The sequence below is a fragment of the Borostomias antarcticus genome (assembly GCF_949987555.1).
Source record: "Borostomias antarcticus genome assembly, chromosome: 4".
NCBI classification, from domain to species: domain Eukaryota; kingdom Metazoa; phylum Chordata; class Actinopteri; order Stomiiformes; family Stomiidae; genus Borostomias; species Borostomias antarcticus.
The window spans coordinates 6,978,675-6,994,741 of NC_140237.1; the positions used below are offsets into that span (position 1 = coordinate 6,978,675).

At 45.1% G+C, this 16,067-nt stretch overlaps 2 protein-coding genes across 2 annotated transcripts in view; both read right to left on the reverse strand.

The window, feature by feature from the left end:
- The window catches only part of ddb1 (damage-specific DNA binding protein 1), a 46,603-nt gene extending 39,563 nt beyond the window's left edge, over positions 1–7,040 (reverse strand). The window contains exons 1-5 of the mRNA XM_084436622.1: positions 6,900–7,040; positions 4,592–4,740; positions 4,369–4,485; positions 3,605–3,826; positions 1,015–1,129 (exon numbers count right to left, since the gene is read on the reverse strand). Of these exons, the coding sequence (XP_084292748.1) occupies positions 1,015–1,129; positions 3,605–3,826; positions 4,369–4,485; positions 4,592–4,740; positions 6,900–6,960 (664 nt within the window). The 5' untranslated portion in view covers positions 6,961–7,040. The remainder of the gene's footprint in view (positions 1–1,014; positions 1,130–3,604; positions 3,827–4,368; positions 4,486–4,591; positions 4,741–6,899) is intronic.
- Positions 7,041–13,635: 6,595 nt separating this feature from the next.
- Positions 13,636–15,769, reverse strand: LOC311308314 (transmembrane protein 138-like; the record flags this gene model as incomplete). Its single annotated transcript, XM_084437276.1, has 4 exons — positions 15,585–15,769; positions 14,748–14,919; positions 14,287–14,362; positions 13,636–13,748 (listed from the first exon to the last, which is right to left on the reverse strand). The coding sequence occupies exons 1-4, from the start codon at positions 15,710–15,712 to the stop codon at positions 13,636–13,638; spliced, it is 489 nt and encodes a 162-aa protein (XP_084293402.1). The 5' UTR covers positions 15,713–15,769.
- Positions 15,770–16,067: the final 298 nt, after the last annotated feature.

The window sequence follows — 16,067 nt, forward strand, 5'->3', positions numbered from 1 at the left end:
TGGATCCAGTAAGTTACTGGTAGGCTATGGTGCAATGTTGAATCTAATCTAATCAATAGAACTTTGTGTAAACAACGATTTTTGAGTGACAGTTGATTCGACTCCCCCCGGGCCTCACCGAATTCCTCTCTCCTTGGTTCCACTTTGCCGGGAAAAATACGATTGAATGGGCTTCATTTTCTTCATTTTGTTAACGTTACTGGCAGGGACATTCGGCGTCTGCACAGTCATTTTTGAGTGAGGGCAGCTGAGCTGTCATCGCGCGTCATCACGAGAGTTCTGCGCGTTGCAGGTTGCAGTCGTGGGACTTGTAATAAAAAATAAAATAGTAAAGTTGTGGGACTTGTAGTTTTGTATACAGGTGCGCGAACCTTTGACTCTAGTTTGATCCAATTTGCATGGATTGAATTTAGGCAAAAAAATGCGAGTGAAATAGTTGAAAACGGTACTCGCACAGTGTGCTCCTAAATGATTTTTTCTGATCGCACAAAACTATTTTTAGTCGCAAATGCGAGTTAAATGGTCGCACTTTAGAGCCCTGGTCCCAGGTCACCAGTATCTAATGTACCTAAATGTCAAGACCTGCACTGCAAAACAAACTATCAGTTGTTCAGGAATGTCCTCTGAGTGGTTTAACTGTGTTACGTCAAGTAATGTTCATGTTATTTGTGCACCATGTCTGCTTATAAGCAGTTGATGAACTATGATTTGAAAGCAAATCTATAGAAATAACTGGCCACTCCAGCAGCCTATGAGAGGAAGTGAATTAGGCTCCCGAAGTGGCCGACTATTTGGCACTGAAGGTGCTGGAGCCAAATGTTGTGACACCAAATTATGTGCTGGTGCCAATTGCTGAAAAAGTGAGTGTCAGCAGTGCTACCAGTGGACAAGGTTAGTCTGGAGCCCTGACTGACCCAGGAAACATTACAAATCCCAATTCCTAAAGTTGAGGTTTATAGAGAAAGATTGTTGTACAGCACTTGGGTGAGCCGAGCCCCAGAGAGCCGTCCTTACCTGGGATGACCATCGAGGCTTCAGCCTCCACGTTCTCCTGTTTCCACGGGCCCTTGTTGAACTCCTTCTCTCTGAGGGACACCTCGTAGGTCTTAACATGGCGTCCCTGAGGGTCCTACAGCGTCACACACACACAAATGGAATCTCAACTTCAATCAATCAATCAAAGCTTTATTTGTATAGCGCAAGTATAATTTGACAGCAAGCAAGTCATAACTTGCTTTTTACTTCTCAATGCCCACTTACCCCCCCCACTCCACAACACCAACCAGATACCCCCCTACCTGCTAGATGAAGCACCCCCCCAGATGATGGTAGATGAAGCACCCTACCAGGTAGGGTGAGGGAGTGTGTCTGCTTCATCTACCAGGTAGGGGGGGGCCCTACCTGGCACTCCCTCACCAGACGCACTCCCTCACCCTACCTGGTAGATGAAGCACACACACCCCTCCCCCCCCCCTACCTGGTAGATGAAGCAGACACTCCCTCACCCTACCTGGTAGATGAAGCACACACACCCCTCCCCCCCCCCTACCTGGTAGATGAAGCAGACACCCCCTCACCCTACCTGGTAGATGAAGCACACACACCCCTCCCCCCCCCTACCTGGTAGATGAAGCAGACACCCCCTAACCCTACCTGGTAGATGAAGCACACACACCCCTCCCCCCCCCTACCTGGTAGATGAAGCACACACACCCCTCCCCCACCCTACCTGGTAGATGAAGCACACACACCCCTCCCCCCCCCTACCTGGTAGATGAAGCACACACACCCCTCCCCCACCCTACCTGGTAGATGAAGCACACACACCCCTCCCCCACCCTACCTGGTAGATGAAGCAGACACCCCTCCCCCCCCCTACCTGGTAGATGAAGCAGACACCCCCCCCTACCTGGTATATGAAGCACCACCCCCCCCCTACCTGGTAGATGAAGCAGACACCCCCCCCTACCTGGTATATGAAGCACCACCCCCCCCCCCCCTACCTGGTAGATGAAGCAGACACCCCCCCCTACCTGGTAGATGAAGCAGACACCCCCCCCTACCTGGTATATGAAGCACCACCCCCCCCCCCCTACCTGGTATATGAAGCACCACCCCCCCCCTACCTGGTAGATGAAGCAGACACCCCCCCCCTACCTGGTAGATGAAGCAGACACCCCCCCTCCTACCTGGTATATGAAGCACCACCCCCCCCCCCTACCTGGTATATGAAGCACCACCCCCCCCCTACCTGGTAGATGAAGCAGACACCCCCCCCCCTACCTGGTAGATGAAGCACCCCCCCCCCCTACCTGGTAGATGAAGCAGACACCCCCCCCCTACCTGGTATATGAAGCACCACCCCCCCCCCCCCCCCCTACCTGGTAGATGAAGCACCCCCCCTACCTGGTATATGAAGCACCCCCCCCCCTACCTGGTAGATGAAGCAGACACCCCCCCCCTACCTGGTATATGAAGCAGACACCCCCTAACCCTACCTGGTAGATGAAGCACACACACCCCTCCCCCACCCTACCTGGTAGATGAAGCACACACACCCCTCCCCCACCCTACCTGGTAGATGAAGCACACACACCCCTCCCCCCCCCTACCTGGTAGATGAAGCAGACACACCCCTCCCCCACCCTACCTGGTAGATGAAGCACACACACCCCTCCCCCACCCTACCTGGTAGATGAAGCACACACACCCCTCCCCCACCCTACCTGGTAGATGAAGCACACACACCCCTCCCCCACCCTACCTGGTAGATGAAGCAGACACCCCTCCCCCCCCCTACCTGGTAGATGAAGCAGACACTCCCCCCCCTACCTGGTATATGAAGCACCACCCCCCACCCCTACCTGGTAGATGAAGCAGACACCCCCCCCTACCTGGTATATGAAGCACCACCCCCCCCCTACCTGGTATATGAAGCACCACCCCCCCCCCCTACCTGGTAGATGAAGCAGACACCCCCCCCCCTACCTGGTATATGAAGCACCCCCCCCCCCCCTACCTGGTAGATGAAGCACCCCCCCCCCCCCCCTACCTGGTAGATGAAGCACCCCCCCCCCCTACCTGGTATATGAAGCACCCCCCCCCCTACCTGGTAGATGAAGCAGACACCCCCCCCTACCTGGTATATGAAGCACCCCCCCCCCCCTACCTGGTATATGAAGCACCCCCCCCCTACCTGGTAGATGAAGCAGACACCCCCCCCCTACCTGGTAGATGAAGCAGACACCCCCCCCCTACCTGGTATATGAAGCAGACACCCCCCCCCTACCTGGTAGATGAAGCAGACCCCCCCCCCCCTACCTGGTATATGAAGCACCCCCCCCCCTACCTGGTATATGAAGCACCCCCCCCCCTACCTGGTATATGAAGCACCACCCCCCCTACCTGGTATATGAAGCACCCCCCCCCCTACCTGGTATATGAAGCACCCCCCCCTACCTGGTATATGAAGCACCACCCCCCCTACCTGGTAGATGAAGCACCCCCCCCCCTACCTGGTATATGAAGCACCCCCCCCCCCCTACCTGGTAGATGAAGCACCCCCCCCCCCCCCTACCTGGTAGATGAAGCACCCCCCCCCTACCTGGTAGATGAAGCAGACGGTGGGGGCCTGGCAGCCGTAGAGGAAGTGGACGTCGATGACCTGCAGCTCCTCCAGGCGGATGTTGAAGGCCTTGAGCTCGCGGTTGTCCCGGTCCAGGGGGATCACCTTGAACAGCCCGTCGTACAGACGCAGCCCGATCATGCGGCACTCCGGGTCCACGATGCCGATGATGCCCGTCTCCGACGGCCGGCCAATACGGTCCTGGTGTGATGGTGAACGATTCAAAGTAAGCAGGATACCAGGGTGAATACACGACAACCCATAGCCTTCACTGAACAGGGGGTTAGTTTGCACGCCAAATTATTGCTAGGTCCACTTTGAGGGAACCACTTTGATCCTAGTATGTGAGTACACACAAAAGGTGCAGATAGCGTTCCTATAGTGATCCCAAACACCGGTTCCCACATGAAAAAGAGTCGTGCTCTACAAGCATGTTAACATTTCTTTTTCACCACTGATGTGAACGTTAATGCCGATGATAAGATTAGATTATACTTTCTTTTCTGCCAAGGAACACATTTGTTCTGAATCGACACAGGGCATAACGACAGACGGAATTAGAGTATATGGGCTATTGTCTTTGGTATATCACAATCAGTTTACCCCCGTCAATCGCACATTGAACATAAATAACCGGTCAAAAAGCATAGGGGGAATGACATTTCAATCATTCCCATTGAGGTGTTGACTCACGTGGGTTCTTAAAGGAATAGTCAACGTGGCGCTACCGTGCTTGAGCCTACCTGAACATTTCCGTGGGCGCGGGTTATGATGTCAATGCTCTCCCCGTTCTGTTTGTATTCCAGGATACAAGCGTTGTACTTAGCCGTGAGAATGAACAGCAAATCCTTGCTCTCGCCCTGCAAAATAAAAAATAAGCATCACAAACAGTAAAAACATACTGATTTGGCAATCAAACTGGGGTCTGATTATGCCAGACACAACCAGACACGGTAGCAGACTCACCTTGGGTCTGAAGAGCTCCATGACGGCGATCTTCCCATACATGCCCACCTCCTTGACGGGCCGCAGCCCCTCGGCCGTGACCACATAGATCTCCAGCCGCGTGTTCTTAGCTATGAGCAGATTCAGGTCCTCCGCAGAGGTGAAGTGGCCTGAGGAAGACACAGAAAGACACAAGATCGAGTCAGACATCTTTAACTGGCTTTATAGAAGGTAAAGTGGCCTGAGGAAGACACAGAAAGACACAAGATCGAGTCAGACATCTTTAACTGGCTTTATAGAAGGTAAAGTGGCCTGAGGAAGATACAGAAAGACACAATATCGAGTCAGACATCTTTAACTGGCTTTATAGAAGAGTCGAGTAGAACATGGGAGAGACCGTTTGTAGTGTAACAAGTTAACGTGAGCTAAGAAGCTCATGATAGTCTAGGCTACACTAGCTACTACAATCTGATAACAAACCAACAAAAGGTTTGCCAAAGAGCCAGCAAATAGGGGTTCTTTGTACAAGCTCCACTACTTCCTGAAATTATACAGGCATATTTATTTCCTGTCCTATACCATTGGATGGAAGTGATTAATCAGGTGTGATCAGGTATGCCGCACACCTGATTAATCACTTCCATCCAATAGTATAGGACAGGAAATAAGGATGCCTATAGAATTTCAGGAAGTAGTGGAGCTTGTGCAAAGAGCCTATTACATAGTGTTAGTCTCTAAAGAAGCCAATGCCTAGTCATCTAGCTGGTGACAGATAGCTAGCTATATTACAGCTGTACGTCTGCTAAATGCATCATGTATTTGCCAACAAAACAATGATGGTGTGCAAACATGGAAAATCCTTGGCTTCGATGTTTTATTTCACAAAGTAGCGAGCTAGCTAGGGGGAATAAAGTAAGCAGTATGGCATGGATGTCTTGTCTGGACCTCAGTTGCAGAAATGATCTAGCTATAGCTAACGTGAGCTGGCCGAATGCTAAGTACCGTATTGATGTCAATTTCATAATACCTGATTAACAACAGCTAGCAGCTAATAACATACATTAAGAGAGAGCTAGTTGAGCTTTATAGCTAGCCATATAGCATGACCTGTGGCTGCTTGCAAAATAATACTCTTTATTAAAACGTGTGCTAGCTAACGTTGCGTTAAGTCAAAGAAAATACAAATTGTCTAACAAAATGACTTGACATAGATACTGGCAAGCTAGTTATGGTGCGTTCGTTTATAACTGGGAGGTGGTAAATTGCGACTTGCTACTAGGAATGATTAAATAAAACACCTCATGAACTCGCACTTCCTCGTCGCAAATTCGGATATGTTTCTCAGCCCCCAGTTGCTCGAATGCACTAGATATAACTAGGTAACTGTGATATAATGGTATAGATATAACTAGGTAACTGTGATATAATGGTATATAGATATAACTAGGTTACTGTGATATAATGGTATATAGATATAACTAGGTAACTGTGATATAATGGTATATAGATATAACTAGGTAACTGTGATATAATGGTATATAGATATAACTAGGTAACTGTGATATAATGGTATATAGATATAACTAGGTAACTGTGATATAATGGTATATAGATATAACTAGGTAACTGTGATATAATGACATATAGATATAACTAGGTAACTGATATAATGGTGCATTCGTTTGTGGTCGGAGGTGGCAAGTGGCAAAATACCTACCTCCGACCTGTGTGCATTCAAGCTATATACCATTATATCACAGTTACCTAGTTATATCTATATACCATTATATCACAGTTACCTAGTTATATCTATATACCATTATATCACAGTTACCTAGTTATATCTATATACCATTATATCACAGTTACCTAGTTATATCTATACACCATTATATCAGTTACCTAGTTATATCTATATACCATTATATCACAGTTAACTAGTTATATCTAGTGCATTCGAGCAACTGGGGGCTGAGAAACATCCGAATTTGCGACGAGGAAGTGCGAGTTCATGCTGTGTTTTATTTAATCATTCCTAGTAGCAAGTCGCAATTTGCCACCTCCCAGTTATAAACGAACGCACCATAACTAGGTAACTGTGATATAATGGTATATAGCTCGAATGCACACAGGTCGGAGGAAGGTATTTTGCCACTTGCGACTTGCCACCTCCGACCACAAACGAATGCACCATTAGCCTTTAGCAAAACAATAAAGCTACCGTTAGCTATCACTAGCGAGCTAGAGGTTTCTACCAGGCCCTGCGCGGGAGCCATGTTGAGGCTCTGTCGCACAGTAACTAGGAGAACAACCCGAGGCCCATAGTTACCTGTGACGCAGGCATTCACTGCTGTCGGTTTCTGCGCTGTAACCACGTAGTTATAAGACATGGTGTTCAAATGTTGAATAAGAACACCTGCGAAATGATTTTAGTTCTTCTTCAAGTCTGGCCACCACCATGGACATGAAGGTGTTAAAAACAAACGGAAGTTTTGCGTGATCACCGTGTCTGTTTCTTCTCAACAGCGCCTCCTTAGTTGGGAGGTCGTTGTGCTAGGAGGTGAAGTCAGACTTTTTGTGCATGGCTGTAAGACAGCGCACCATAGACAGCATTTGTCGGGTTTTCACTCCCTCCCTCCGTCCCTCCCTCCCTCACTCCCTCACTCCTTTACTCCGTTCAATGTTGACCTGCATTTCTATGTTGCCACCACAAGAGGCAGTAGTCCCAGCACACCAAAATAAATACACTATGACATCCCATACTTTCAAGTTCCTCGGTAGCCTGGTATGACCATCCTGATCTAGCGAGCTCACTGCTTCGCTCTGCAATATCGGTATGGCCTTCGCCCCATAGAGAGCGATTATGTGGGAGGGGGTACTTGCCTTGACACCTTCAGCTAATGAGCATTCAGCAAACTTTTGCCAAATCCAGTCGGAAGAATGGCAAAATTGTATTTTCCACCAAGAAACTCCGCTAGTGCATACTCTTGTTCTTGTTTAAGTGTTGTGATTAAGTCTATTTCTGCAATAACTGCACTTATAGCTGCGTTTATTCTTCTAACGTTAACGTTACCACTTGTTGCTTCGGGAGCTGCCATGTTTGTTTAGCGAGCGGCAGGGACACGAACCAATCAGGGGCTGCTTTCCACTGTTGGGCGGGACAGCAGTTAAAACGCAGTCCCTGATTGGCCCGGTATGGTCTGGATTTTGGCATAATCGCTCTGGAGGAGGCGAAGGCCAGACCGTTCTGCGTAGTGAACAGGGTTGGGGAGTAACGGATTACATGTAACGCCGTTATGTAATCAGATTACAAAAAAACAGTAACTGTAATCCGTTACAGTACAATTTAAAATATGTAATCTAGATTACAGTTACATTTGCATAGTAACGGGGATTACAAGCGTGATTACAATCACCCCTCGCCTCCTCATCAGTTTTACAAAATAGCTTAAAAAAAAGAAAGAAGAAGTAGGCTAGTAATACCAATTGCGCGCAGCGCGCCAACAAGATTCCCACTGATGTGCTCGTTGGACCACAGCTGCCAGACAGACAGCGAGCAGCACGGGCATCATGGCAGAAATACCCCAATGTGCATTCAAATCCTGGAAATACCAGCATTTTTTTTATTTACCTGTCACAGAACCACAACAATATTACAGCACAGTGTAAACTATGCCTCCCAGCCACCTGCCTCGACGGCCCAGGACTCAATGTCCAACCTGAAAAAACATCTGCCGGTAAGTTAACTAATTAATGTCAAACGTTAGGGTAGCTAACGTTAACCTTACTTCCACTGACAGCTAAATTAGCTAGCAGTAGGCTTCTACAGTATAGCACTAATGTTCAACCAGAAAACCAGACCCAAGCGCCCATTCAGATTATTTTCACTCAATAGTGCCTGTCGGTGTTATGGTGCATTCGTTTGTGGTCGGAGGTGGCAAGTCGCAAGTGGCAAAATACCTACCTCCGACCTGTGTGCATTCGAGCTATAGCGAATGATACGATGATGATATGATATGGACATCAGCCGGCAACTGGAGGCTGAGAAACATATCCGAATTTGCGACGAGGAAGTGCGAGTTCATGCAGCGTTTTATTTAATCATTCCTAGTAGCAAGTCGCAATTTGCCACCTCCCAGTTATAAACGAATGCACCATTATTCAAGAGCTATAACTAACTGCCTGGGAAAACTGGTCAGTGGGTGCTTTATCCATAATATATAAGGCTGTGTGTCCACTGGCAAGCTGTATAGCTGAATAGCACCAATCACAGCTGCTTAGAATGCATTAGAGCTGGAGTTTAGAGCTGGCTCCGACGTTTACACCTAACGTTAGCTACATTAGCAACGAGTGTCGTGTTTTGCAGACGGCAATTAACTAGCCAAGGCAAGATGACACGCACCCTAACCTCTTGGCATTAACACTTGCTCTAACTGGGCGGGAGCTGGGCAACTGCTGTTTAGCTATGTTGTCAGCTCTAGAACACAGAAAAAGAATAAATAATGTAGGATTTCTGGTGAAATACACAGTACATTTTATATCTGGTGAAATACACAGTACATTTTATTTAAAGTAATCCAAAAGTAACTGAAAGTAATCCCTTACTTTACTTTTAAATTGTGGTAATCGGATTACGTTACTGACTACAATTTTTCACAAGTAACTTGTAACTGTAAGGGATTACTTTTTAAAAGTAACCTTCCCAACCCTGGTAGTGAAACAGAATGTGAGCTCGCGAGAACCGGATGGTCGTACCAGGCTAGTTCCTCGGTAGTGTAGTGGATTAAGCGTCAGACTCCTATATGGGAGATCAGGGTTTGATCCCGGTTGAGGACAAACCTGTTTGATTCCTAACTTTAGCCACAACCTTTCTTCCTCTCCTCTCTGCCCCCTTTTTTCAGACGGACGGGAGAGATCCCATGGGAACATTTTTTATTATTATTTTTTTTTAAGGAAATGTACAGTTTTGCAGATGAATTAACTGTGTCAAACTGATTGCAGAAACTGGGTGACCAATTAAATGACCAATTACAAGTCCCATTAGGTGTGTTTCCATTACACCTTTTCGCAAAATAAAAGTGATATTTCTAAAGTTTCGACAAAGTACAATTGCGACTTGCAGGTGTTTCCATTGAAAGGTGTTTTGCGCATGAGCTGTAATTCTCATAGTCTAGTCTCGCGACGCCACACAATTCACGCAAAGTGCAACCAGAAAGTAAACAAACCGTTGTAATATTTGAACTTTATTTTAGGTCGGACTAAGTCGAAAATGAGGCCCTAGTTCAAAATGGGAAATCCAGAATATCCCTTTAGAGGAGTAGTAAAGGGAAAATGCATGTTTAGCCCTGTTTTAAGGTTACTTATGATCATATACAATGGTTCAGATCAAAACGTTGACAAAAATAGAATTTTCGAGAAAGTTGATAATTGCTCTACCACTGTTTTGGTCACACAATGGATGTGGAAGGGCACCTTGAAAAATCATTCAAAAACGTATTAAACTTTCGATTTCCTCCTCCATGCTTTGAGCCAGACAACACCGCCCGGACAACGCGCTTCACACACCACTGTAAGGTCAACATCCATGCATTCTCTTTGATGTGGGCTGATGCCAAAGTGTTGTTTAAGCTTAGAAGATTTAGGATAGGCTGTGATAATCTATGACATCATTCTTTTCATTTCTGCTGTGTTTTCATATTTTCATGTGTCTGCTGTGTTTTCATATTCATATCTTAGGTCACTTGATTGAGTCAAGAACTCCTCCTGCAGACTGAGATTGATGAATAAATTAGACTATTCATATAGAAATGAAATAGCTTCCCCACTTGCTCCAGCACGCATGCGCACAGAACGCAAACTGGCTTTTCTCCGTCTGTAGGCTACACTCGCGGCTCACATTCTCTACGCTACAATCGCCGTCCATCATCAAGTCATCTTCTATATCCTCAAAATCTGATAAATATTCAGTTATATTGCACACAATATTCCAGGCACCAACAAGCCAATTGTAGAGTAGAGAATGTGTAGCCTACAGACGTAACAGAGAATAGCCAGTCTGCGTGCTGTGCGCATTTGTGCTGGAGCAAGTGGGGAAGCTATTTCGTTTCTAAAGACGTTTCTAAAGATCATATTACAGAGGCATGTGAACAACCACAACAAGCCCTCGCTCTATGTAAGCACAACTAGTGATTCATAAAAATAGATTGATGAAAACAACCGTTTCGCGGCAGAAAATAGATTTTTTAGAAGCTGCATTCTCAGTGCCCCGTCCGCCGCCATTACATGGATATACTGGCTTGCGCTGGATTTTAAATTTCTTCTACAGGCCTCCAAATTACACCAAAGTGATCTCGTTGAGTCAAACGTCTTATAATATGCCGTTAATAAGGTCCAGGTTGTCAAAAACGAGCATTCTCCTTTAAAAACAGGGAAGAATGGTTTTTAATTTACATTTGTGGATGTGGTATTTATACCAAGTAGAAATAAAATATTTATTATTTAAAAATAAATGTCTTCACTATCCTTAAAATCCCAAATCCCAAACCCTAACATCCCAAAGAAGACATCCTTTAAACAAAAATATAAATCAGCAATAAAATATGTATGAACTCTAGAATGTCTGACCAAAATGTCTCTGTATGAGAACAATTCCAGAGTATACTATGTGAAACATTTTCATCTGAGTTATTACACAACGAGCAGTCAGACTCAATGTCCCGCCCGAAAGATTTTGCTGGGTAGAACCTGTGAATAATCCTGAGATGATAACTTGTATGTTACACCCCATTGTTTGGATTTTAACGATTCTGATTCCAATTCCGGTTCTGCTCGATTACGGTTCTTTGAGGAGCGGGGTCAAAACAGATCACATTCTTATTTCACAGAAGAAAAGTTTATTTAAAAAAAAAACTTTACACAAGTCATATTCATATTCACAATTGACTTCTACTAATTAACTAGGTACTAACTGAAACACTTAGCGCAAGAGAATCATCTGTCAGACTCATGCGTTTTGTACTTTTTATTTCCACTAGGTGGCTTTACAAAGCACATACCAACAACATGCTTTCCTATCTTGTTCCACTTTTGATAATAATTCTCTTGATAAGTTTTTCTTTGACAGCTTGATTCAGTAGCTTAACTATAGAATGTAACCTATGTAGCCATCTATCAACTGACAGTGATAGATAATAGCTCAATTCCTCTTTGGACTGCTCTGGATTTCACCAAAATCAGCTGATAGCCACTGTATTTGGTATGAACAGTTATCCATACGCCTGGCTTTTTCTCCCATGTGTCTGTGTGTGTCAAAATACGTCTTAAAATAAGTGTGACCCCAATAAATGAAGTCACTGAGGTAAACAGCTCTATAGCTGCTTGTTTGGGGCGGCTGTGGCTCAAGAGGTAGAGCGAGTCGTCCAATGACCACAGGGTCGGTGGTTTGAATCCCGGCTGCTCCTGTCCACATGTCGAAGGGTCCTTGGGCAAGACACTGAACATCAAATTGCTCCCAATGAGCAGGCTAGCACCTTGCATGGCAGCTGCCACCATGTGTGTATGAATGAGTGAATGAGAGGCCATTTCAAAGCGCTTTTGATAAAATCTCGATATAAATGCAGTGCATTTGTCATGTCCCGTTTGTAGGCCTTCGCCATCTGGTCACGTGATCTCACAATCTGTTCCTCTACACGCTCTTGGCACCAGGATAGAGCCTTAAGGCTTGAATTAATCCGAGGGATAAGAATAGAACAGCCTGTGGCTCTGTAAGGAAGGTGTTATTTATTGTTTCTGGAGAGAGATAAGCCTCGCAGTGGTAACGTCACAGTGTGAATGTGCTGCATTGGGAGTACAGAACACTAGAGACAGCTGTAGACTACAGTCAAACATTGTAGCCAATCTATCGTCAGCAAATGACTCAACCCACTGTTCTGGGGAGCAATACTAGCTTCTCACCAGCAGGGTTTCTTATGGACCTCCATAATACTGTGAGACTGTGTCTAAAAAGTGTTTTTATATGAACAATTGCCTACATTTTAAGTGTTAGAAGATTATGCAATATATACGCCTACACTAGCTTGACAGGATTAACTTTGCATGTCTATACTTCAGAAACTGTAAGGCGATACTGATGCTGACAGGCATAACAGCAAACAGGATATATAGTACTCCATCTTGGTTTCATTTATTACATTTGTACAAAAAAACACAACAAAAAAGTGAGTGAGCCTTTGGAAACACAAAGGCTTCCAGACACCTCCAACAAACAGAAAAGGCAATCTGGCAGACAATTTGCAAATGTCAGAAACCATCCCAATAAAAAACATAAGTTAATGGTGAGATCAAAGTTAAAGGTGTGCTCTGCAGCTTCTTCTTATCCACATTAGTGTTGCCTCTTTCACTTGATTCAAGCGATAGGAGGAGGCTCACACGTTATATATCATTCATTTAAGAGCTTTTCTCTTTCTCTGCTGTCCTTAGTAAGCAATAGAAAACATTTAGAAATAGTAAGCAATAGAACATATTTGGGGAGGGTTTTCTCAAGTGCAGGCACCTAAAATGGCATAAATAAATACATTTTTTGTAGGTGATTTTATTTTTTAAAATTATGGATGGGCACATAGAATTATGGGGGACCGGAAGTGTAAGAGTAAGCCTTAAACTTCAAATAATGTTAGTAGTAGTGAATGTATTTACACTTTTTAAAACAAAGAGGACATGTAGAAGCCTACTGAACCCATGTCAACCCCACAGTTTCCCAGATGTTAGCATCACATCATCTTCATCTTGGTGTCACATGTTTCATTTATTGATCACATGTCCAACCCTGGTTCGAATATGACACATCTTAAGAGGTAACTTGCTTTGAGCTTTCCTTTGACTCTTGCCTGCTATCTGGCATCTCTTTCCCCCAAATGAGTGCCATAAGCACTGTGGCATCCTTTACTGGCACTGTACATAGCAGTATCTCTGAGTGTACAGAAGGAGTCCATTTTGGCTCTGCTGATTCTAGTTTAACTGGCAGGCTCTAGCAGAAGGAGTCCATTTTGGCTCTGCTGATCCCAGTTTCACTGGCGGGCTCTAGCGAAGGCCTCTCGAAGCCAGAGAGAGTCCTCATAGAGCCGAGGGTCTCCCAGATACTCTGTGGTGCGCTTGTACAAGTAGTAGTACAACACGGAAGCTGCACAGACAAAAAACACATGACGTATCATTTGCAAGCATGTACTCAATACTGACATCATATGATAAATCAAGATATTACAACTTAGACAGAAAAGACAACAAAAACAAACAGGCTATAAATCCTTTTAGCCAATTAAGAGCTCAGGGGAATGAAAATCACACCCATATGCTACTCTAAGGTCATTGCAGGGTTGCACTCTATTAAGTGCTGCATAATACCTTCTGTTCTGCAGCGCTGCGTCGGTAAAAAGTGAAGTAATTACTCTGTGTGTGTGTGTGTGTGTGTGTGTGTGTGTGTGTGTGTGTGTGTGTGTGTGTGTATGTAGTATTCTGTATGTACTGATGTTGAATCTGGTCAGACAAATGCCTGTCTGAGAGCATGTGAGATCAAATTCATGAATCAAGTATTAATTTGGAATGAGATTCCAAAACAACCTCTTGGTTAAAATGAGTCCGAAATAAATGTGTTGAGTTTGGGGTGTAATTGATCATTTTTGCATGGAACTTAAAGGGTGATAGTACTAAAAGGGTCTCACCTGTTCTTTGGAAGACAAACAGCACTTGGAGACCATCAGTCCACACATAGCGGTTCGAATTTACCCAGCGTAGATTCTGTAAAGGATAGAAAAACAAGTAAACATTTCTGTAAAGGATAGAAAAACAAGTTAACATTTCTGTAAAGGATAGAAAAACAGGTAAACATTTTACAAACTTAACAAGGTAGTTCAAAATGTAGCTTGCTTTCCGATATACTAGACCCCTGTTCATTCAGTCTCACAGCTGTAAAATCCCCATTACAGCTCATGAGATTGTTTAACTAAGAGTTTTGTTTTTGTTCCCTACCAATTTAAACAATCCTACTGATTACAGACAAACTCCAACAGGCATTTTTATTACCATACTTTCTAGATTCAATTATCCATGGGATTAATCTGAATATGTCAACACATGTCCCATACTGTAGAGTACACACACACACACACACACACACACACACCATGACCCAGGAGTGGAGGGCGATGCTGAGGGTCAGGTAGAGGACAGAGATGAGCAGCATAGCTCTGAAGCGCTCCAGAAGAAGGGACACCAGCCCAACCTGGCACACATAGGTGTTGAACAGCATCAGCAGGATGATGAGCAGGTTGAACAGGATACAGATGTCCTGAATACTAAGAGAGAGGGGGGGGAGAGAGAGAGAGAGAGAGGGGGGGGGAGAGAGAGAGAGAGAGAGAGAGAGAGAGAGAGAGAGAGAGAGAAGGAGAGAGAAAGAGAGTGAAGAGGGTATTCCGTAAAAAGTGACAATCAGAGATGTGGTAGGGGGTTTGAAAGTGACAATCAGAGGTGTGGTAAAGGGTTTGAAAGTAACAAAAATACTTCCCTCCCCCTGGTTAAACTAAATATTTTTTTGCTACCACTCCTTGCGAACTGAAAACACCCATCCTTCACTTTTAATAAATGACGACGGTTGAACCTTTGACCTAAGCCTGGTGTCCTTCTGAGCCAAGAGAACAGAATAAACATTTCTGGCAAAACTAACACCAATCTCAAAGCTTAATGGAACTTTCCTTCTGCTTATCCCACCTAATATAGCCCTCCACCAACATAGATGAACAATGTTTGTCATAGTATTCCTTCATAATGCCTATATATACAAAAGATGCTTCACAAATCATCATCCATTGTGCATCTGAAACTGACAAAATTGCGTGGTGTCTAAGTTCATGTATGTTTATATGTTTATAGCCTGAGCTATGGTCTAACACCTCATATTTATAGTCTATCGAGTTGACTCCCCTCCCGCAAATTCCTGCCGCCACTACAATCCATTCCTTACATGAACAGTACAAGCTGGACTACTGGTCCCGCCCTCAACAGCTCACTGAAGGAGTTGACGAACAGGTCAAAGGTGAGCAGGCTCAGCTGAATCAGTAGCACCAGTGAGTAGTTGCTGGTCTGAAGCATCTCCGGCCCGAGCGCTGCTCGTCCGAGCGGTGTGTGGCTCCACGACGGATCCAAGGTTGCACACGCTCATGCGCTCATTAAACAGAAACATAGAGACGCACAGACACACTAGTGCTCGGTGAGTTGGCCGGCTGTCTGGAGGTGCAGCTCGATGCCGTTGTATTGCCGTATGACTGTTCAAACGCTGGTACAGTCTGTTGCCGTTTGTGGCGCAAACTCCACCTCAGGATTCCATTTGGAGTCAACTGAATCAATCCCACTGACTATGAAGCATCGGGGCCTGTTCAAAGTCTGTTATTGGCTGGAGCCATTGGACGAGCTCTCTGGAATTGTTGTCCGTTAGCATTGTGGAACT